The sequence below is a fragment of the Ambystoma mexicanum genome, chromosome 13 (assembly GCF_040938575.1).
Source record: "Ambystoma mexicanum isolate Mex_15411 chromosome 13, UKY_AmexF1_1, whole genome shotgun sequence".
NCBI lineage: Eukaryota > Metazoa > Chordata > Amphibia > Caudata > Ambystomatidae > Ambystoma > Ambystoma mexicanum.
In genome coordinates, this window is record NC_090938.1 from 36,591,473 (window position 1) to 36,615,750 (window position 24,278).

General features: G+C 51.8%; 1 protein-coding gene and 1 pseudogene across 2 annotated transcripts in view; both read right to left on the reverse strand.

Moving 5' to 3' along the window:
- The window catches only part of PIK3C2B (phosphatidylinositol-4-phosphate 3-kinase catalytic subunit type 2 beta), a 497,568-nt gene that overhangs the window by 196,870 nt on the left and 276,420 nt on the right, over positions 1 to 24,278 (reverse strand). For both annotated transcript variants that reach the window (XM_069633113.1, XM_069633114.1), the window contains exons 8-11: positions 21,331 to 21,394; positions 12,571 to 12,717; positions 10,386 to 10,419; positions 6,756 to 6,951 (exon numbers count right to left, since the gene is read on the reverse strand). In XM_069633113.1, coding sequence (XP_069489214.1) covers positions 6,756 to 6,951; positions 10,386 to 10,419; positions 12,571 to 12,717; positions 21,331 to 21,394 — 441 coding nt within the window. The remainder of the gene's footprint in view (positions 1 to 6,755; positions 6,952 to 10,385; positions 10,420 to 12,570; positions 12,718 to 21,330; positions 21,395 to 24,278) is intronic.
- Positions 20,614 to 20,765, reverse strand: LOC138522214 (U1 spliceosomal RNA; annotated as a pseudogene).

Consider the following 24,278-nt stretch of genomic DNA (forward strand, 5'->3'; position numbering starts at 1 on the left):
GTGAGAGAATGGCTGAGAAGAATGAGCAATACAAGGACAAAGGGCAGTTAGAATAACCATACACAGAATGGGTGATACAAGGACAAAGGGTTAGACCAACAGCGAAGAAGCGAGAGAATGGCTGAGAATGAGCAATACAAGGACAAAGGGTTGGAACAACAGCCAAGAAGTGAGAGAATGGCTGAGAACAATGACTAATCCAAGGACAAAGGGCAGTTAGAATAACCATACATAGAATGGGTGATACAAGGATAAAGGAAAGAGCAACGGCCCAACAGAGAGAATGTTCTCTGCAAAAGTGTAATCCAAGGACAAAGGGTGGGAACAATGACCACACACAGAATGTCAGAGGGAGAACAATGGGGATACAAGGACAACAAATGCAAACAATGACTTCATGCCGGAGAGAGCGGTTGATGCTAGAACAAATGGCGGGAACAATGACAACACACACAGAATGGCCGGGCGAGAACAATAGTGCGAATGATGACTAAATGCAGACAGAATCGGTGACCCAAAGTCAAATGGCAGGAACAATGGCAACGCAGAACAACTATTAATACTGCTATTATTGGGCTTTTTCTACTGTGTCAGTTCACCACCATAATGGTCCCAAAGTGCGTAATGTCTGAGAACAATGGGTGATGCAAGGACATAGGGTGGGAGTAAAGATAGCTGAAAGCAAGGACTGATACAAAGGCCAGAAAGAGAATGGCCGAGAACAATGAGTGATACAAGGACAAAGGGCACGAAAAATTACCACACAAGGGAAATGTGAGCGAACAATGAGGGATACAAGCACCAAGGGTGGGAATAATGACAATACACACACACACACACACACACCCAACCCCCCACACACACACACACACACACCCACACAATCACCAAGAGCAATGAGTGAACGGACAAAGGACGGGTACAATGGCCAGAGAGAGAATGGCCAATGAGTGGTACAATCAATGGTAATGAATTAGAACAATGACCGCATGCACAGTGAAAGGCAGATCAATGCACAAAGGGCAAGAACAATGTCCAAAGAGAATGGTTTAAAATAATGATACAGGGACAAAGGGCGGGACATTGGTAAAACCAGGAGAATGGCCTAGAACAATCTTCTGTTAAGCACCAAATCACCAGCGTACGAGCGCCAAAGCTTGCCTTTGGGGTGGTGAACCATACCTGCGCTAGGAGTATACAGAAGTCAGTCTGCTGGAGGAAAGAAAAATGTGGAAAAGGAAGATAAAAGGATTGGAATGCATCAAATAGAAGCAACAAGCAAAGGGAGGGAGCACAGTAATAAAAGCACAAAAAATGGGACGCAGAGGCGATAGGGCTACAAGGACAGAGGGCGAGAGCCACGACCAAACACAGGGAGAATGGGCAAGAACAATGGGTAAGGAAGGGGCAAAGTTTGCGATTGGTGCCCAGAGAAAGAATGGACAATAACGGTGGGCTATAGATGCGAGGGTATGGGAGAGAACAGTACCAAAAACTGAGAGCATGGCCACGAGCAATAGTCAACACGAGCATGGGTAATAAAAGGACAAAGGGTGGGAACAGTGACCAAAAAAAGAGGGTAGTATAAAGGTGTTCAAGAAGGATGCGGACACAAGGGTGGCATTTTGGTAGCTAAAAACGTTAATCAAAACGGAAGAAACCCTCACTATCCCCATCTTCTGAGGGGTTCCCCTGCCTCAAACTAATACTAAAGGATATGTCCGAATGCCAGTGAAAATCAAACTCCACTGTCCCGTGGCACAACCTACTTCTATCCCTTATACTACAACTAGAGAAGAAGGCAACAGAAAGTTCCTTCTGCAGGAGAATGACTCATTCTCCTGGTATTTGGCTGGTATTCCCAGAGGTGTTCTTTGGAAAAAAAGGATGCCAGGGGGAAGGACTCCTTTCCCCAGGCTTGTGGTTGCAACAAACCTTTGCACCAGTCAACTTTCAGAAGCAGGAGAATACCCCACTTCTCCTGGTAGAGGTTCACGCACTCCAATATAGTTCACACCAATGCCAGGGTGAATGACGCCCTTCACTTGGCGTCTCTTGTTCAATGGGCTTTCAGTTTCTTCAACTTTCTGGGCCAAGAAAAGGACTCCCTTTTCCTGGTTTTGGGCCGCACACTCCAATATATTTCACAACAAAACCAGTTGGAATAACTCCCTTCCCCTGGCACCTCTTGAGTGTATCAAAAGGGCTTTTAGTCTTCACCAGGAGAACAAATCCTTCTCCTGGTATTAGAGAGTTCTTGTGTGTCACCTTGATATTTCTTTCACCCCCTTCTCGTGGAATTAGCAAGTTCCAAATCTTTCTCCTTTAAACCAATCGGTGAACTCTGGGTAATACTGCCCCCAGCCAATGACTGCCCTCTCCCCAAGTACCTCCTCTGGCAGCCTTCTAGTAGCATGTAAAGTGGCAGTATGACCAAGAAGAGCCGCAGAGGGGTAAGAGGGAGGGTCCGCATGTGAATCCATGCCAGACCCATGCTGGAGAACAACAGTTACAAGTAAGTAACTTGTTCCTTCTCCAGCATGGGGTCTGGCATGGATTCACATGCTCATGGATAAAGAATACATAGCAGTACACACATACCCAACTACGGGAGGTGGTAAGGCTCAACAGAAGCAATTACTTTTACCTACGGACCAGGCTCACCTTCAAGCAAACAGGTTGGCTAGCACTGCTTCGCCGACCCTGGACTTTTCTTTGGAATACCCGTCGACGCAGTAGAATCTTGTGGAGGTGTGCATAGACCTCCACGTAGCCGCCCTGTAGATGTCCAGAAGGGGCACACCAGACAGGAATGCCATTGTTGCAGCAATCGATCTTGTGGAATGGGCTCTCGGATGGCCGGGCAGCGGTCGCTTTGCCAACCGGTGACAGTGCGTGATACAGCCGGAGAGCCACCTGGAAATGGAAGGCTTGGACAAAGCTTTCACATGGTTCACAGGACCAAGTTCATGAAAAGTAGAGATGTCTTCCGGAAACTTTTCGTGCGTGCCACATAGAACTTCAGAGCATGCCCCACATCCAGCGAGTGCAAAGTCCTTTCAGCCGGCAACAAAGGCATTGGAAAAAACACAGGTAACACCAAAGGCTCGTTGAGGTGGAATTCCAACTGAACCTTTGGCATGAAGGAAGGGTGCGTCTGCAGCACCACCCACGTCTAGTGGAAAGTCAGATGAAGCCGCTTGCAGGACAGGGTCTGAATCTCACCTACCCTCCTGGCAGAGGTGATGGCCACGGGAAAAGACGCTTTCCACGAAAGGAATGAGAGGGGCTTGATGCAGAGGCTTGAAGGGGGCCCCTCCATGAACCTGGTCAGTACCACATTGAGTCCCACGCCGGGGCGGGCGCCTTCACCAGCGGGAACAATCTGAACAGTCCTTTGAGGTACTCCTTGACTAGAGAGTGGGACCAAAGAGAAGTCCGTTCCAGAGACTTGGTGTAGCGGAAGAAAGCCGCCAGATGCACCTTGGAGGCGTGCGCAAGCCCCGCTTTGGCCAAAGACAACAAGTATGGAAGAAACAGGGGGGCATCACCATGAAGGGGGTTGAGCTTCTGCGATGCTCTAGCCCTGGCAAGGACCTCCCTGCAGTCCGCCGGCAGCTCGTACCCTCCGAACTCTAAGGCTGCAGGAGCCAAGCCTTCAGGTTCAGCGATCCTAGGTCGTGGTGCAGGATTGCGCCACCTTCCCTGGCGAGTGGATCTGCGACCACTGGTAGCTTGACTGGGGGTGACGTTGACAGGCCGAGAAGGTCCGGGTACCAAATCTGCCTAACCCACGCCGAGGCGACGAGGATCATCCTGCACCATATGAGTTGACCAATGACTCACGGGAAGGACAACGCGCCCCCCATGCTCCCCTGCTGGCAAATCTCTAACATTTGTCGCCATGGCAAACAGGACGATCTGGGGTCTGCCGCCATCAAAGGAAGAAGTTGTCCACTTGATCCTGTCGAAGCTCCAACTCGTGGCAAGAGCGTAGTTCCCTGCTGAGCGAGTCAGCAATGGTGTTCTTAATTCCCGCCAGGTGAAAAGGAATGAGAAACATCCTCTGGGCGACAACCCAGTGCCACAAGTCCTGCGCCTCTTGGGAGAGCGCTGGGGATCTTGTGCTCCCCTGCTTCCTAATGTAGAACATCGTGGTGGTATTGTCCATGAAGACCCTCACCCCCTTCCCCAAGAGGGACGGAAGGAATGACTTTAGGGTTCAAAATACTGCCTGCAGCTCCTGGACATTGATGTGGAGGTCCCTCTCCTACAGCAGCCACAGGCGTCTGGCGTGGAGACATCCAATGTGAGCTCACCAGCCCTCCAGGGATGAGTCTGTGGTGACAGTCTCTTAGTATGGGGGACTCTGGAAATCTGTGCCCCTTGCAATGTTGGAGCGCACGCCCCACCACCTTATCGCTCGGCAGAACGCCTCGTCGAGCACAATCCTTTCTGTGAAGCTTCCGGTTACCTGGACCCATCGCGCATCCAGGAATTCCTGAAGGGGCTGCATCCACAACCTGCAGAGTCTTATCAGGTAGACACCCAACGACATCATGCCGAGCAGTGATGTCCGTACCGTGGCGATCTTCAATGCCAACAGCTGTTGCAGCTTGCCCAGAATGGCCACTATTCTATCCTCCGAGGGGGCCGCCAGGCAGGAGACTGTGTTGAGGCTAACCCCCAGGAACAGCGCATCCTGCAATGGAATCAAGCAGGACTTTGGATAGTTCACTGAGAACCCCAGATCCGTCAGCATCTGGACGGTTCTGTCCATGTGTTGGCCAGTGATCTCCATTGACTTGGCCCGGATGAGGCAGTCGTTGAGGTACGGGTACACGTGTATCCCTTGCAGACCTAGATGGACCGCCACTGGTTCCAGGCACTTCGTAAACAACCTGGGTGCCGACTTCAGTTGGAAGGGGAGGGCCTAGAATTGGTAGTGTTGACCTTGCACGATGAAACGCAGGAACTTCCAATGCTTCTCGTGAATGGAAATGTGGAAGTAAGCATCATCTAGATCCAGCAATGTCAGGAAATCCCCTTCCTCCAGTTGGCCGAGCATTTGTTGAAACTTGACCGCCCTGAATTTTTGGGACTTGAGGTACTTGTTTAGCCGCCACAGGTCGAGAATGGGCCTCCAGCCATCGGTCTTTTTTTTTTTGACAAGAAGCATCTGGAGTATTGTAATTGTTTATTTATAATTGTTTATTTATAACATGCTTAATACCCAGATGTTTCTTAGCGCAAACCCGGGGATCGAACTTGTGTTGCTTCATGTGGTCTTGATTCCAAGGTGAGCACGTTGCCCCTGAGCTATCCTCCTGAGCCCCGGAGACACCTTGGAACCAGCTCCAGTGCCCCTTTGCTTAGCATGGCCCATAATTCCTGCAGGAGCTGAGGGATGTGCTCCTGCCGGGCCACCGATCGGTCGGTGGAGATCTTTGCCAACTCACTGATTAAGCCTGCCAGCCGGCTTCCAAACCGGGGACAATGTGTGGGCCCCCCCCTACTGACACCCTGGCCAGTTCAATCCTGCTTCGGGGCCTGCGTGCCACCTTGGGAGTGACGGCAGCCATCTCCGAACGCCTTGGAACGTCCCCCTGTAGGCCTCCTGAGTCGTGGATCAGGAGGGTTGGCGGTACGAGGATCATCCCCCGCCAAAACCCTTTGACGGTCTTCCGGATTTGCCTCCTGAGGCACGAAAGGAAGGCCGATGCTGCTGCAGCTTGCCCAGGGCCCGGGCCGTCTCTGTGTCGGACTTGATAGCCTGCAATGAACCACGCCGCCAATCTGCTGTACCGATCCTTCATGGTGCGTTTGGTGAATCCCAGGCAAATTTCGCAATCTGCCTCCTTGTGATCCGGCTGGAGACAGTAGAGGAACTGGGAGGGTTTTACCTCCACAAACACATTCCTCAATCCCCAGCTGGAGCAGAGCTTGAAGAGAGAACCTCTGTCCTCCTCTGCTCTGACATGGTCCAGCGTGCGGTGTAGGCCGATGTCCTTCTGGAATCCTCGATGAAAACGATTTGTGCCGTTAAGGGGTGAAGAAAGACGCCAACAAACTGATCCCCGCTTGCTGGTCAATGGAACGAAAGAGCACACAGGCTCGATTAGACAAAAATCAAACTTTTTACCGAAAAAGCGCAAAAGAAATCGTAGATCAGCTCATGGAGCAAAACATGAAGACTCCCAGCACTTGAACGTGCGGTAAAAATCTGAAGATGGAAGCCAGAAGAGGGGCTTAGGGAGAGGTCAGTCATTGGCTGGGGGCAGTATGATCCACAGCTCAGTGATTGGTTTATAGAAGAAAGACAGTTTATAAGTGAAAGTTAAACAGTTTTTTCTTTTACAGAGAATTCCCGGCCTGACAGGGAATGGGAATGAGCATGTGCATCTATGCCAGACCCCTTGCTGGAGACCCTGTGAAACCAGCTCTACTGTGAGAAGTCCACACAGACCAAGAAGAATCCTAACCCGAGAAGATGGGGTAATGAGGAGCAAGACTCGCAGCTGGCGGATACAATACATCAGCAAGAAGAAGGCAGACAGCTCGGGGGTCCTAGGGCTCACCCAAGCAGACATTAATGCCTCCTACCCCCCTGCCCCCCAAGCATAGTGTGAATCAATACTCTCTCTCTCACTCAGCGTCCGACCAGACTGCCACTCCGAACCATGAAGCTGCCCGCCAAGGAACCCAAGTGAGCGCCCTTCTTCTCTTCTGCCCACTGCTGCAGGTGCACGTCTCACCTTGCCACCCAGGAGATGGGGATCCGGTGTGCGGCATAGATAGTGAAGGCCAGGGGGCTGGTGAGGAGCGATGCTTCCTGGGTCACGTACTGCTTCCGCCCCCCATGTACCAGTGCCTGGAAGTCAGCGTTGAAGGCACTGCAGTACAGCTGCACCAGGTCCAAGACTGCCGCCGTCACAGCTTCCACCACCTTTTCTGTAAGAAATGTACATGTGGCATCAATGACAGGACGAAAACCCTCACAAAAGGCACCACAACCAGAACCTGGACCCTGTAGGACCACCCGTACCTTTGCTTATGTTAACACCCGTTTTCGCAGTCGTATAGAACTGCAAAAAATGGCAGCGGCAACAAGTTGTTCCTTTTGCTGGAGTAGGTTGACCATGGACCCGACCATAGGGGTTAGGGGATGGTCCCAGCTCTTGTAGTGCCCATGAGTAGGAGTCTCCTCGGATTCATTCTCCTGAACAAAATGTGTGGGTGCTAAAGACTGTCCTTCTGCATGTCCCCCCCTTAAGGGAAGGTGTACATTATCAAACCGGGGGCACTTCCCCTACCTCACTGCGTCCCCTAGCAGTGGGCACTTGGGTCTGGACTTGCATCAGTGGGCTTCCTTAATGCGAAGGAGCGGCGTAGGCCTCCCATTCCAGGCCCAGTGTTTCCTCATCCTTCCCACCTTACTGCAACACAAGGTGGGCAAGAGGGCTGCATCAGCCATGCCACTCCTTTCTCCCAAGGGGGTATCCGTCAGGGCCACAGATTCATGGTGAACTAACTAGCCAATCACGTGAGCTGCCAAGAGATTTCCCAGGTTCACACAGGGTCTTCTGGCCTGACGCAGAGGCAAAGACATGGGGTGTGTGTGTGTGTGTGTGTGTGTGTGCAGGGCTTGCAATCTCGCATGAATACCTCCCAACATGACGCAATCCATTCGAGGGGGCTAGTGGCCAGTCCTGGTTTCCCTTTGCACTCCGGGACATGCAGCCCTTTATTTATCATAGGTCATCTAGGAGTTGGAGTTCCAGAATGCAAGGAAAAACAGCACTGGACAATGACCTCGCTAAAAGGAGGAGTCGTGCCTGTATGAGGCCTTGCCAAAATGTCTGCTTCAGCAGTTTATGGGAAACGTTTCTTCCCAATAACATGAGTACCGAACTTTCGGAATCCAGAATACTTAATGCATATGTTCCTTCTAAGCCCTTTAGTAGCAGGTGTTATTACCCCATTAAATGGAAGCAATTTGATCGACCTCAGAAGGATGAAGGGCTGCGTCGCTCCTGCCACAGGATCCAAACAAGATGTGTAGCTGACGCCATGAGGCAGGCGCACCCTTCAGTCACAAGCTCCCCAAGATCGGGAACAGTACCTACACATACTCAATCAAGCTCGATACCTTTTTAGGTGGTCACTGGCAATAACGTTCTCTCCTAATAACTCCCATGGACACGTATAGTATGGTATGGTATTGTATTGTTTATTTGTAAAGCGCCTACACACAAAGCAAGTGTTTCAAAGCACTCGAAGAATGAGGGAACAAGGGGAAAAAAAAACAACAGCCATTCAGAGCCCTTGAATTTCTGACCGATACAAGTCTGCACGGGCAGAGTGGGTGAAAGGAACAAGTGCATATAGCAATGAACAGTAGGCAAATAGGTCAGACGATGATTCTGCAGTTTTTCAAAGTGTTTTGAGGCGTCACCATGCAAGGAGGGGAGACTAGGGTAAAACAGATTGACGATCTTTAAGACATGGTGCATTCAGATCATGCAAGTGCGCCGACAGGTGCAGGAGATGGGAAGTGGGGACAAGTGCAAGGGGTGGGGGGGGGGACTAAGTGCACCCAGTCAGTCAGAAGCTGGGCTAAGCGCTGAGAGATGCCACTCTCATGGGTCATTGACAAAGTGCAAGGCCTGGAGGCAAGTGCGAGAGGACAGGCGAGGGTGCCAGGGACCTGTGAGACCGAGGTACACCAGGCGTCCAGTCAGTAGGCTGTGTGGAAAAAGAGGGCAAGAGGGATAGAGCAGAGAGAAAGGTTAGCAGGGTAGAGGGAGAGAGAAGGAAGAGGAGAAGAGGAAGGTCTTAAGGAGTTTCCAGAATTTAAGAGATCAGGCTCAAGGTGGAGAGAGGCAGGGAGGCTACTCCAGAGGGAGGTCCCTGCAGAGGATAAAGATCTCCCTCCAAATCTCTGCTTCGAGAACCGGCTCCCTCGCAGAAGGTTGGAGGTAAATGAGCGGAGGGCTCGGGAGGGACAGTATTTGGGTAGGCAGCGTTGAAGGTAGGTGGGTCCCAGGCCCCAGAAGGACTTGTGGACAATGCAGAGGGTCTTGAACTTAATCCTTGCAGCCACGGGGAGCCTGTGGAGGGACTTCAGTGCCGGAGTGATGCACCCCTGGGCTTGAGGCCTAGAATAAGTCTTTCAGTTCTGTTCTGGATGAGTTGCAGAGGGCACAGAGAAGAGGCAGGGAGGATGAGAAAGAGGCTGTTGCACTAGTCCAGCCTTGAGAGAACCAGGGCTTTGGAGACAGTGATCCGTTGGGGGAAGGTGAGAAAAGGAAGAGTACCTCTGAGGAGGTGTAGCTGGTAATTGGATTTTTTTTAGAGATGTCCGAAATGTGAGTGGAGGAGGAGAGAGTGGAGTCGAAGATGACCCCAAGGTTTTTTGTCGCGCAGGTGGGTGCAGGCGCAGGGCCAAGGGAGGCCAGCCAGAGTTAGAGTGGGAAAGCAGGAGCAGGGGTCCCAATGCAAACAATCGCAGTCTTACTGGCCTCGAGGCAGAGGTTGTTTGCAGCACACCATGCTGCGGACTGTCAGATATGAACAAGGTAGAGGAGGTGGGTGAGGGTAGCCTGAAGGAGAGTTTCTTGTCATCCGCATAACACTGGAAGTTAGAGATGAAAGTGGCAATCACACATGCAAGGGGAGCCATGTGGACATTGAAGAAACAGGGGGATAGGTTAGAACTCTGGGGCATGCCACGGATTGAATGAGTGATAGAGAGAAAGGACCCAGGTTCCACCTGGGATGGGTGGTCAGAAAGGAAGGAGGTTATACATGCCAGAGACTGACCTGTGATTCCCAGGGTGTCATGCAGACGTGCGACCAGGATGTTGTAGTTTACAGTGTCAAAGGCAGAGGAGCGGTCAAGAAGAATGAGGACAGAGGGAGTTTTAGTGTCGAGATTTGAAAGCAGGTCTTTCAGAAGAGCAGTTTCTGTGCCTCCAGATGCTCTAAAGCCGGACTGATGGTCGTGGAAGCAACCAACAGTTTCAGTGTGAAGGGTGAGCTGAGAGATGACCAGCTTCTCTGGGAGTTTACCCAGGAAAGGGGTGATAGAGATAGGATGGTAGATAATGGAATGGAGGGGTCGTCCTTTTCTTTTCTCTGTTTGGATAACTGTTTTTGGTGCAGACTTTCAAATCAAATCCCACTCGTCCCAGGCCTTGCAAGCGAGTAAGCCTGATGCTAGAGAACCCGCTCCTGGCTTTGCTGCAGACTCTCAGTCTGAACTTTTGCAAGATCCTCTGTCTCTTTGCTAGAGTAGAAAGTGGCTAAGACTGAGCTAAGCAACAACTGTGTTTAGGTAGTTTGCAACACCACCAACTAGGTGGCGATTGATGTAGGAAGCTTACCTCGAGTCTCTCGGCTGGCCAGAGCATTCGGGTCCTGGTGCAGGGGGAAAAACAAGGTAGACAGAAGAGAAGTCAAATAAACATCTGACAAAGTAGGATTATCTTATGCCGTTGCAGTAGCGTTTAGGGGAAGCCATGAGTTTAAGATGATCCAGGGTCACACGTTCATGTACAGACAAGCTCCGCAGTCATGCGGTGGACCAAGAAGGCGTTTGAATGGGAAGAAGGGGAGGTTAGCATGGCAGCAGTAAGTCACATCTAGGGTATGGTTTCATGGCAGCAGTAAGTCACATCTAGGGTATGGTTTCATGGCAGCAGTAAGTCACATCTAGGGTATGGTTTCATGGCAGCAGTAAGTCACATCTAGGGTATGATTTCATGGCAGCAGTAAGTCACATCTAGGGTACGGTTAGCACGGCAGCAGGAAGAGCCACATCTAGGGTATGGTTTCATGGCAGCAGTAAGTCACATCTAGGGTATGGTTAGCATGGCAGCAGGAAGAGCCACATCTAGGGTATGGTTTCATGGCAGCAGTAAGTCAAATCTAGGGTATGGTTAGCATGGCAGCAGGAAGAGCCACATCTAGGGTATGGTTTCATGGAAGCATTACGTCACATCTAGGGTATGGTTAGCATGGCAGCAGGAAGCCACATCTAGGGTATGGTTAGCATGGCAGCAGTAAGTCACATCTAGGGTATGGTTTCATGGCAGCAGGAAGCCACATCTAGGGTATGGTTTCATGGCAGCAGGAAGCCACATCTAGGGTATGGTTTCATGGCAGCAGTAAGTCACATCTAGGGTATGGTTAGCATGGCAGCAGGAAGCCACATCTACGGTATGGTTTCATGGCAGCATCAAGTTACATCTAGGGTATGGTTAGCATGGCAGCAGGAAGAGCCACATCTAGGGTATGGTTTCATGGAAGCATTACGTCACATCTAGGGTATGGTTAGCATGGCAGCAGGAAGCCACATCTAGGGTATGGTTAGCATGGCAGCAGTAAGTCACATCTAGGGTATGGTTTCATGGCAGCAGGAAGCCACATCTAGGGTATGGTTTCATGGCAGCAGTAAGTCACATCTAGGGTATGGTTAGCATGGCAGCAGGAAGCCACATCTACGGTATGGTTTCATGGCAGCATCAAGTTACATCTAGGGTATGGTTAGCATGGCAGCAGGAAGCCACATCTAGGGTATGGTTAGCATGGCAGCAGTAAGTCACATCTAGGGTATGGTTTCATGGCAGCAGTAAGTCACATCTAGGGTATGGTTAGCACGGCAGCAGGAAGCCACATCTAGGGTATTGTTAGCATGGCAGCAGTAAGTCACATCTAGGGTATGTTTTATGGCAGCATTAAGTCAAATCTAGGGTGCAGGTATTTCATACACATATCCATTCTTGATCTAGGGTTCAAGGGAAGCAAGAAGACAGTTCCTAGGCCAAATCCCAACAGTCAGTGGACGGCGGGAGTGGATTTCTAGCGCTTAGATGCTGCCCTCCTCCACTCAAAGGCTCCGGCAAGCAGTTGCGTGCGCTTCTAGAGATGCGAGTGATCGGATGCTTGGAGAGAGGAGGTATCTTTTACAGGCAAGGGCTGAAAAAGTACTCGCCCCTCTGGTGATTATGAGTGGTGGCCAAGGGGTGGAATGTCCAAATCCTGAGGGGGATTAAGCTTTCCAGTCATTGTCTTGGCTCCATGAGGACCCACTCAACCCACCCCCATCCCGAATCAAGAAGGCGATGTCCGATGCCTAAAAAGGGGAGCACAGGAGCCCAGTTTTCTGACCCCGACTTCCTCTCTTGCTGACTGTGTGTGATCTTGGCCACATTACTCAATGAATATTTATTTATTTATTTGGATTTGTAAAGTGCATTAGCAGCCCGCGGGCCTCGAGGCGCTGCTGCATGAGATTGTCTTAGTTACATAGGGATACTTGGATCTTGGTTACAGTGAGCATGTTACAGTTACAATGAAATGTACAGAAATAGTATGATCCCCTTTTCTCAAATCTTCCAAAATAAATAGCATTTCAAATCGAGAAACCCGGCCGTTGGCACATGAAGCGCTATGCTGTAGATAAACTCCACACCACCTTGAATGCTTGAGATGCGCCCTAGTAGACATGGCACTAGCGAGCTTGCTCTGAGGCCAGGAAAGGCATCTCCCACCTCGCCACATACATACCTTGGGTCCCTTATGCTGAATGCGGGAAGAGCAGGTGGGCAGCTGGTTCAGGGCGCTGGTCACCTCCTGAGTCTCCACTGCCGCCAGGGCGTTACACACCACCATCACTGACTGCACAACGCGCTCCGCCTTGTGCTGGTAATCCACCTGGGCAGAGAAAGGGTGGCACCACACTTAAGACTGAACAAATGCATTCAAGCACCAAGCCTCTTTCACCACCACCACCACCACAAAGGCGCAGCGATTCCGGAATAAGAACCACCCCTCGAAGCAACCAACTCCTATCCCCCCTGTCCCTCCCACAGTGAGCAGCCGCTATCCTTGAAGCAAGCAACTCCAACCACTCAACAGCAAGAATGCACAGCAATAGAGCAACATGCACCCCCATAAATGGCAAACCACTGCCCAGTGGGATGGGCAGTCCAAGTCCACAGACAAACATGCCAAGCTCGCAGGACTGCTGCTGAAAAGAATACTGAATAGCAGGTCCATTGCTGCAATATTGGTGCCAAGGGTTTCCTAAAGAAGGTTGTGTGTGTATCCGATGGGTCTGCAGCGCTTCCATGCCACCTGCGCCAGCTTTAATGACCACGTTCAAGATTGAAGCTATTGGGTTGGAAAAGGGCTTCATCCTGGCCACTGCGCAACAGAAGACACATCGCCAGATGGCAGGCCTACCTCTGCCAACATATATGGCACCAGAGCAGGATGCTTAGGTGACACACAGTGTACATGCTCTGCGGGCTGAGTGGTGACCGCATGAAGCTTGAATGCACGCCCTAGTGCGACGCATGGTTCAAACACCAACATGCGCATCAGCAGGGACACAACACGCCACCCTGTGCGACAGACATCACGGCTGGACTGGGACCCAACAGCCCGCCTGGCAAATGATGTCAACTGACCCGAGTACCCCTAGACCTGGGGGCACCTTCAGAAGTGATGTTAAATGTTAAAGGTATTTTTACCGCGCACCGTCGCCAACGGAGTTGGTCCCCGGGCGCTCTGGTGGATCTGGAAACGAGAAGGTGGGATGGGTAAGTACGTGAAGCAGGAGTACGATAGTGAGAGGAGTGGAGTTCTGTTGGCAGCTTCAACTTGGTATACAGCCGGTGCTGAGCTTTGGTGCGAGTCTCGGATCAATGTCAGTTCTTGTGTGCTGTTGGTGCGGTTTATGTGTTGTTGCGGTGTTGTGAAGTGCGTGCGGGTTGTTGTGCGAGAGATGGTTGTGTGAGATTTTTGAGTGAGATAAGTCCGCAGAAATGCTGAGTTTTTTTGTTAGTGGGTTGTATGAATTTTAACATGCTAACATTCAGAACTCTGTCCGAGTGTGGCGCTCGCCAGTCCTCCCAATCTCATCAGGGTGGGCGAAGGGGTTACGCCTGGCAGGGTTTTAGTTTGTGTGAGGCGCTCCCTGTGCTGTTCTAACGCGCTCTGTAAGTGTTCTAATTGCTCCTCGCCGTTCTACATTTCTGTGCTTTGATCCCTTTCCTGCCACGTGATACCAACAAGTAACCTTGCCCTTCAGCACTTCTTAACAGATAAAAGCTATCATTCTTTAACATGTTTTGCACATTTAGTGCTTATTACAATCCTGGGAGTTTATAAAACACACATAGTACAAAATAAAATTTCCCCCAAAGTTCATTTTTCTCAACGGAGGATTAATGGTCCATAATCTTTGGGGTTCCCTGAAAACCCCTGCGACGCGAAGTTCCCTCTTTCCCTCCACTCCAGGCTCTTCAGATGACCCTGAAACCCCCTGTGATGCGCCGTTCCCTCTTTCCTTCCACTCCAGGCTCTTCAGGTGACCCCAAAACCCCTGTGATGCGCTGTTCCCTCTTTCCTTCCACTCCAGGCTCTTCAGATGACCCCGAAGCCCCCGTGATGCGCCGTTCCCTCTCTCCTTTCACTCCAGGATCTTCAGATGACCCTGAAACCCCTGTGATGCGCTGTTCCCTCTTGCCTTCCACTGCAGGCTCTTCAGATGACCCTGAAACCCCTGTGATGCGCCGTTCCCTCTTTCCTTCCACTCCAGGCTCTTCAGATGACCCTGAAACCCCTGTGATGCGCTGTTCCCTCTTTCCTTCCACTCCAGGCTCTTCAGATGACCCTGAAACCCTGGTGATGCACCGTTCCCTCTTTCCTTCCACTCCAGGCTCTTCAGATGACCCTGAAACCCCTGTGATGCGCCGTTCCCTCTCTCCTTCCACTCCAGGCTTTCCAGATGACGTGCTGTGTCTGCAGTGTCTACTCCACTGCTTCGTGGTTACTGGAGATCTGGCTATGGGAGGGGGGGCAGGGTCTTGCTGGGAATTCTATGAACGCAACAGGGACTGCCAGCCTTTCCTGGGTCTACGTCAGCCATAAATGTATACAGATCTCCAAGCCAGCACTCAGCTACTGCTTCTGGCTGATGTTACACCCGCCGTTCAGATCAAGAACTTGTTATACTCAATAATACTCCTTACTTGGATTTATGGATTCTTTCAAAATTGGATATTCATTTTCCTACAGCACCATAAGAACCATTTAGTTCTTTAACAAGCAACTCAAGGAGAAGGAACCTGCGCATGTACAAGGACTTGTCCCTCGCCTCTTATTTACTGGTTCAAGGTGTAAACCTCAATTTTGCAAGCACAAGATATCGGCACTTAACCGTTTTTGGAAGTTCTGCCACCCTATAATTTAAGGAGATGTGTCCTCTATCAAGGAGGACCGGAGGAGATTGCTACTGGAAGGACCAATGGGTAGGGGGCGAGATGTCGAACCTGCAAGATTCTATGGCGCAATCCTACCAGCTTCCTCGGAGCGATGTTCCTGGGGCCCACAGGTTGCTGGAGCTCCTTGCTGTTGCCGACCACACAGTGTCAGCAGGACTGCACCTCTGGTCCTCGGAGCGATGTTCCTGGGGCCCGCAGGTTGCTGGAGCTCCTTGCTGATGCCGACCACACAGTGTCAGCAGGACTGCACCTCTGGTCCTCGGAGCGATGTTCCTGGGGCCCGCAGGTTGCTGGAGCTCGTTGCTGATGCCGATCACACAGTGTCAGCAGGACTGCACCTCTGGTTTTCCCAGGGTTCCTATCCCATTTGGTCTACCCCAAACATTGGGTGAGATCCCAGAATAGAGTCGCAGAAGATGGCGCAGCCTGCTTTCATGCGCTCTTCTGCTGCAGCGCTTCACACATATGGTGAGCTACTCAAGGAGTGGCAAACCAGACTTCTACGTTGTGCTTGCTCCTGCTTTTGGCCAGGTGTGCCCGCTGCGCTCGTCCTCTTTCACCTTTCTGGAACCCCTACACTGATACCATACCAGGGTGGTTCATAGAGCACTTTAGCTAAAGCACTGTCCAGAATTAGTTAAAGTGTTACAAAAGGGTTTGCTGTCAATCAACAAAAAGGTACCAATAAAGACCTGTGCTAGTCATGAGAGAAACCGAGAGGACACCGGCAGACATGTCGGCAGTGACAGAACGCGGTCATACCAGAAGGTTGCTCTGCAGGGGGGGGCACAGAGACCATGCTCCATTCCTTGCGTTTCAGAAGGTAAAGTCACAGTACCCAAGACTAGGAGAGGGCTCCAGAAGAGAAAGGCTGCTCCCTAGTCCTGCTGCCCTTGCCGTCTAGATTTTCTTTTCTGTGAGTTTAGATGGGGGAGGATCCCTCCGTTCCCAGAGACTAGGTGCGTTGCTGCAAACAGATGATTCGAGGTATCTTCTGTAAAAATAGAACTCTTGAATGCTGTGTAACAGGAACTCCACTGAGGACTCCCATTCACCGTGGCAGCACGAGCCTGCCCAGGATTTACCAGTGAATGGTCAACGTGGCAGCACGAGCCTGGTCAGGATTTACCAGTGAATGGTCACCGTGGCAGTACGAGCCTGGTCAGAATTTACCAGTGAATGGTCACTGTGGCAGTACGAGCCTGGTCAGAATTTACCAGTGAATGGTCACTGTGGCAGCACGAGCCTGGTCAGGATTTACCCAGTGAATGGTCACCGTGGCAGCACGAGCCTAGTCAGGATTTACCAGTGAATGGTCACCGTGGCAGCACGAGCCTGGTCAGGACTTACCCAGTGAATGGTCACCGTGGCAGCACGAGCCTGGTCAGGATTTACCAATGAATGGTCAACGTGGCAGCACGAGCCTAGTCAGGACTTACCCAGTGAATGGTCACCGTGGCAGCACGAGCCTGGTCAGGATTTACCAGTGAATGGTCACCGTGGCAGTACGAGCCTGCCCAGGATTTACCAGTGAATGGTCAACGTGGCAGCACGAGCCTGGTCAGGATTTACCAGTGAATGGTCAACGTGGCAGCACGAGCCTAGTCAGGATTTACCAGTGAATGGTCACCGTGGCAGCACGAGCCTGGTCAGAATTTACCAGTGAATGGTCACCGTGGCAGCACGAGCCTGGTCAGAATTTACCAGTGAATGGTCACTGTGTCAGGATTTACCAGTGAATGGTCAATGTGGCAGCACGAGCCTAGTCAGAATTTACCAGTGAATGGTCACCGTGGCAGCACGAGCCTGGTCAGGATTTACCAGTGAATGGTCAACGTGGCAGCACGAGCCTAGTCAGGATTTACCAGTGAATGGTCACCGTGGCAGCACGAGCCTGGTCAGGATTTACCAGTGAATGGTCAACGTGGCAGCACGAACCTAGTCAGGATTTACCAGTGAATGGTCACTGTGTCAGGATTTACCAGTGAATGGTCAATGTGGCAGCACGAGCCTAGTCAGAATTTACCAGTGAATGGTCACCGTGGCAGCACGAGCCTGGTCAGGATTTACCCAGTGAATGGTCACCGTGGCAGCACGAGCCTGGTCAGGATTTACCCAGTGAATGGTCACCGTGGCAGCACGAGCCTGGTCAGGATTTACCCAGTGAATGGTCACCGTGGCAGCACGAGCCTGGTCAGAATTTACCAGTGAATGGTCACTGTGTCAGGATTTACCAGTGAATGGTCACCGTGGCAGCACGAGCCTGGTCAGAATTTACCAGTGAATGGTCACTGTGGCAGCACGAGCCTGGTCAGAATTTACCAGTGAATGGTCACTGTGTCAGGATTTACCAGTGAATGGTCAATGTGGCAGCACGAGCCTAGTCAGAATTTACCAGTGAATGGTCAACGTGGCAGCACGAGCCTGGTCAGGATTTACCAGTGAATGGTCAACGTGGCAGCACGAGCCTAGTCAGGATTTACCAGTGAATGGTCACCGTGGCAGCACGAGCCTGGTCAGAATTTACCAGTGATTGGTCACCGTGGCAGCACGAGCCTGGTCAGAATTTACCAGTGAATGGTCACAGTGTCAGGATTTACCAGTGAATGGTCAATGTGGCAGCACGAGCCTAGTCAGGATTTACCAGTGAATGGTCACCCTGGCAGTACGAGCCTGCCCAGGATTTACCAGTGAATGGTCAACGTGGCAGCACGAGCCTGGTCAGGATTTACCAGTGAATGGTCAACGTGGCAGCACGAGCCTAGTCAGGATTTACCAGTGAATGGTCACCGTGGCAGCACGAGCCTGGTCAGAATTTACCAGTGAATGGTCACTGTGTCAGGATTTACCAGTGAATGGTCACCGTGGCAGCACGAGCCTAGTCAGAATTTACCAGTGAATGGTCACCGTGGCAGCACGAGCCTGGTCAGGATTTACCAGTGAATGGTCAACGTGGCAGCACGAGCCTAGTCAGGATTTACCAGTGAATGGTCACCGTGGCAGCACGAGCCTGGTCAGGATTTACCAGTGAATGGTCAACGTGGCAGCACGAGCCTAGTCAGGATTTACCAGTGAATGGTCACTGTCAGGATTTACCAGTGAATGGTCAATGTGGCAGCACAAGCCTAGTCAGAATTTACCAGTGAATGGTCACCGTGGCAGCACGAGCCTGGTCAGGATTTACCCAGTGAATGGTCACCGTGGCAGCACGAGCCTGGTCAGGATTTACCCAGTGAATGGTCACCGTGGCAGCACGAGCCTGGTCAGGATTTACCCAGTGAATGGTCACTGTCAGGATTTACCAGTGAATGGTCACCGTGGCAGCACGAGCCTGGTCAGGATTTACCAGTGAATGGTCACTGTGTCAGGATTTACCAGTGAATGGTCACCGTGGCAGCACGAGCCTGGTCAGGATTTACCAGTGAATGGTCACTGTGTCAGGATTTACCAGTGAATGGTCACCGTGGCAGCACAAGCCTAGTCATGATTTACCCAGTGAATGGTCACCGTGGCAGCACGAGCCTGGTCAGGATTTACCAGTGAATGGTCACCGTGGCAGCACGAGCCTGGTCAGGATTTACCAGTGAATGGTCACTGTGTCAGGATTTACCAGTGAATGGTCACCGTGGCAGCACGAGCCTGGTCAGGATTTACCAGTGAATGGTCACTGTGTCAGGATTTACCAGTGAATGGTCACCGTGGCAGCACGAGCCTAGTCAGGATTTACCCAGTGAATGGTCACCGTGGCAGCACGAGCCTGGTCAGGATTTACCAGTGAATGGTCACCGTGGCAGCACGAGCCTGGTCAGGATTTACCAGTGAATGGTCACCGTGGCAGCACGAGCCTGGTCAGGATTTACCCAGTGAAGGGCACTACATATTTCTTATTACATAGCACTAATTAGCTGGCTTAGCCCATTGTGTGTAATTCCTAGAAAATGCTCCTTGAAAATATTACCCCAAGGGTTTGCTTCATACGCATCCCAAAATGTTTAGGAGTCTACAGCATCCATGTCTATTTGGTGAAACTGAAGCAGGGTGTTCCTGGACAAATTGGGTGAATATCGGGGTGCCAAGAATCGGATTATCAGAAGGCGGTGCCAAGGTGGATGGGCGATGCCCTGCGCCAATTCCAGAGAGACGTGCAAATGGTGAAATTCCTTATGCATGTGCGATAACCAAGCGTCCGACACCTGGGCTCCAAGACCCCCCCTAGGAACCGATCAGCGTTTACCTGGATAGAGGCAAAGCGTTGGCCTTGAGCCTCTTCCTGGAACCAACTAAACGCCCCTTCGAGTAATAGCTTTGGGACTGCCAGGCTGTGCGCAGATTCAGTCCTTCTGCTTTTACCTGAAAGGGTGATGAGGTGGTGTGCAGAGGTGCCACACCTTCTGCAAACAAACATGTGTACTGTCAATGCCTCCAGACAATTCCTCGGAGGAAGAGCTGTTTCCAATGTGCACCGATTGGAAGGGTAGACATTCTGGTGTACATTTTCAGGCTCCATGCAATAAAAGTAGCATGTTGTTTAGGGCAACTGTGAGCACTGGGTTTGCACTGTGCGGTTTTTCTCTTCCCGACATGCACAGCACCCTGATCAGTTGTTTGTGGTGCAGTCGTATTTTCTCTGGATTAAGCCACCTGAGCTCTGTTTGGCGATGCTTGTCATACACACACGTGTGAGTGTGGGTCTCATCACTGGCATTTTGAGTGTGCCCTTCATACAAAGGGCATTTTGAGTGGGTGCTTTATGCACAGGCGTTTTGCGTGTGCCCTTCATCAAAGTGGTTCGGGGTGTGCGGGGCACCCACTATTTTCACCCCATCTTTGCTGCTACAGCCTCACTGTGCGCCATTTCGCCTCTCACTCTCTAGCCAGGCCATTACAACGGCTCCATTATAAGCAGGGGTGGAAATGGGAAAAATGTGGGGGGGTCCCACAAGGGCCAGGGCGGGGGGGAGGGGTGGCGGTGCCTGAGTAGGCGGGGTTAAGGGGAGCGCAGCTAGCAGTTGACCTCCGATCAAAGGAAATGTCCAAAATAATAGTTCAAAACGGCGCTATTTCTTTCGTGCTGCTTCTTTTTCAAACTATATATCAATTCCACTTTAAACCACTTCCATGGCACTGGTGATGAGCTACTTCACTGTGAGCATAATAGTTTTGGCCAGTGTTACTGAGTAAATATTCTTTAAACTGCACAATTTGCACCCCATTTTTTTTAAACTCCCCCCTTGGGTACTATTCAAACGGTGATTTCTGTTCGCCATAAGCAACGTTTTCTTTTTTTTTTTTTTTGTTCTATTTTTTGAAACCAAAGATCAGGGGAAAGCGCGAACGCAGTCCCCCACTACCAGAAATAATGCAGTCGAGTATCCCGCATTTGGGAACATCGCAGGGGTCAGCACATCCGGTGTGCAATGGATGAGCCTCACCCTGGGAGAGCCACCTTAGTGATCATGGCGTCTCACTTGAACCCCACCCGGCACAGCTCCTGCAGCTCCCCTCCGAAAGCAGTTGGGTGGCTGCATCGTGTGTGATGTTAATAGGGGTATTTATTCATGCAATGTTTGTCGGATACAGGTATTGGACAAACATTGCATAAATAAATAATCCGGGTCCATGTAGCCAACAAACATTGCATAAATAAATCGGGTCGTGCCTGAGGACTGTAACTTCCTCTTGCATGGGGTCACCAGAGGAAGTTACAGTTCGCTCATGGGCCCATTTGTTTCTTTTTTTTCTCCCCAGCGCCGAGCAGGTGTTTGGTGCGGCTGACTCTGGCCAGATCCGGCTACACATCTGGTGCCGGATCTCGGACCCGGCGAGAGCCAGCCCAATGAGCAGCGCCGATTTGTAAGATACCACATTGAGAGACACCCATAACCCAACTGTAGAATACAGCAACACAAACTCTCAGCACACACAGCACACAGGAGCACAACAACACAGATGCCAAAAACAGACCCAACAGCAGACTCCTAGGCAGACTCTGCCTTTCTCGGCACCTGTCCCAGCTCCACTCCCACCCCCCACTCACCTCAGCTGCCAGAAAATCATCAACTTCATTGTGGAAATTGTCAAAGAGGAGTGACATGGCCTGTCTGTGGAGGAGAGAGAAAGGGCAAGGTTAGCATTGTAGGAGTGACATGGCCTGCGTGTGGGGGAGTGAGAAAGGGGCAGGTTAGCCTTGTGGGAGTAACATGTCCTGCCTGTGGGGGAGAGAGAAAGGGGCAGGCTAGCCTTGTGGGAGTGACACGGCCTGCCTGTGTGGGGGAGTGAGAAAGGGGCAGGTTAGCATTGTAGGAGTAACATAGCCTGCCTGTGGGGGAGAGAGAAAGGGGCAGGTTAGCATTGTAGGAGTAACATAGCCTGCCTGTGGGGGAGAGAGAAAGGGGCAGGTTAGCATTGTAGGAGTAACATAGCCTGCCTGTGGGGGAGAGAGAAAGGGGCAGGTTAGCATTGTAGGAGTAACATAGCCTGCCTGTGGGGGAGAGAGAAAGGGGCAGGTTAGCATTGTAGGAGTAACATAGCCTGCCTGTGGGGGAGAGAGAAAGGGGCAGGTTAGCATTGTGGGAGTGACACGGCCTGCCTGTGTGGGGGAGTGAGAAAGGGGCAGGTTAGCATTGCGGGAGTAACATGGCCTGCCTGTGTGGGAGAGAGAAAGGGGCAGGTTAGCATTGCGGGAGTAACATGTCCTGCCTGTGGGGGAGAGAGAAAGGGGCAGGTTAGCACTGTAGGCGTGACATGGCCTGCCTGTGGAGGAGAGAGAAAGGGGCAGGTTAGCATTGCGGGAGTAACATGGCCTGCCTGTGGGGGAGAGAGAAAGGGGCAGGTTAGCATTGCGGGAGTAACATGGCCTGCCTGTGTGGGAGAGAGAAAGGGGCAGGTTAGCATTGCGGGAGTAACATGGCCTGCCTGTGTGGGAGAGAGAAAGGGGCAAGTTAGCATTGCGGGAGGGACATGGCCTGCCTGTAGGAGTGACATGACCTGCCTGTGGAGGAGAGAGAAAGGGGCAAGTTAGCACTGTAGGAGTGACATGGCCTGCCTGTGTGGGAGAGAGAAAGGGGCAGGTTAGCACTGTAGGAGTAACATGGCCTGCCTGTGGAGGAGAGAGAAAGGGGCAGGTTAGCATTGTAGGAGTACCATGGCCTGCCTTTTGGGAGAGAGAAAGGGGCAGGTTAGCATTGTAGGAGTAACATAGCCTGCCTGTGTGGGAGAGAGAAAGGGGCAGGTTAGCATTTGCCCACACCTTGTGGGAGTAACATGGCCTGCCTCTGGGGGAGAGAGAAAGGGGCAGGTTAGCATTGTAGGAGTACCATGGCCTGCCTTTGTGGGAGAGAGAAAGGAGCAGGTTAGCATTGTAGGAGTAACATAGCCTGCCTGTGTGGGAGAGAGGAAGGGGCAGGTTAGCATGGGAGGAGTACCATGGCCTGCCTGTGGGGGAGAGAGAAAGGGGCAGGTTAGCATGGGAGGAGTACCATGGCCTGCCTGTGTGGGAGAGAGAAAGGGGCAGGTTAGCATTTGCCCACACCTTGTGGGAGTAACATGGCCTGCCTCTGGGGGGGAGAGAAAGGGGCAGGTTAGCATTGTAGGAGTACCATGGCCTGCCTTTGTGGGAGAGCGAAAGGAGCAGGTTAGCATTGTAGGAGTAACATAGCCTGCCTGTGTGGGAGAGAGGAAGGGGCAGGTTAGCATGGGAGGAGTACCATGGCCTGCCTGTGGGGGAGAGAGAAAGGGGCAGGTTAGCACGGGAGGAGTACCATGGCCTGCCTGTGTGGGAGAGAGAAAGGGGCAGGTTAGCATGGGAGGAGTAACATGGCCTGCCTGTGTGGGAGAGAGGAAGGGGCAGGTTAGCAATGTAGGAGTAACATAGCCTGCCTGTGTGGGAGAGAGAAAGGGGCAGGTTAGCATGGGAGGAGTAACATGGCCTGCCTGTGTGGGAGAGAGGAAGGGGCAGGTTAGCATTGTAGGAGTACCATGGCCTGCCTTTGTGGGAGAGAGAAAGGAGCAGGTTAGCACTGTAGGAGTAACATGGCCTGCCTGTGGGGGAGAGAGAAAGGGGCAGGTTAGCATGGGAGGAGTACCATGGCCTGCCTGTGTGGGAGAGAGGAAGGGGCAGGTTAGCATTGTAGGAGTAACATAGCCTGCCTGTGTGGGAGAGAGAAAGGGGCAGGTTAGCATGGGAGGAGTAACATGGCCTGCCTGTGTGGGAGAGAGGAAGGGGCAGGTTAGCACTGTAGGAGTACCATGGCCTGCCTTTGTGGGAGAGAGAAAGGAGCAGGTTAGCACTGTAGGAGTAACATGGCCTGCCTGTGGGGGAGAGAGAAAGGGGCAGGTTAGCATGGGAGGAGTAACATGGCCTGCCTTTGTGGGAGAGAGAAAGGGGCAGGTTAGCACTGTAGGAGTAACATGGCCTGCCTGTGGGGGAGAGAGAAAGGGGCAGGTTAGCATGGGAGGAGTACCATGGCCTTCCTGTGTGGGAGAGAGAAAGGGGCAGGTTAGCATGGGAGGAGTAACATGGCCTGCCTGTGTGGGAGAGAGGAAGGGGCAGGTTAGCATTGTGGGAGTAACATAGCCTGCCTGTGTGGGAGAGAGAAAGGGGCAGGTTAGCATGGGAGGAGTAATATGGCCTGCCTGTGTGGGAGAGAGGAAGGGGCAGGTTAGCATGGGAGGAGTAATATGGCCTGCCTGTGTGGGAGAGAGGAAGGGGCAGGTTAGCACTGTAGGAGTAACATGGCCTGCCTGTGTGGGAGAGAGAAAGGGGCAGGTTAGCATTGTGGGGGTACCATGGCCTGCCTGTGCGGGAGAGAGAAAGGGGCAGGTTAGCATTGTGGGGGTAACATGGCCTGCCTGTGTGGGAGAAAGGGGCAGGTTAGCATTGTGGGGGTAACATGGCCTGCCTGTGGGGGAGAGAGAAAGGGGCAGGTTAGCATTGTGGGGGTAACATGGCCTGCCTGTGGGGGAGAGAGAAAGGGGCAGGTTAGC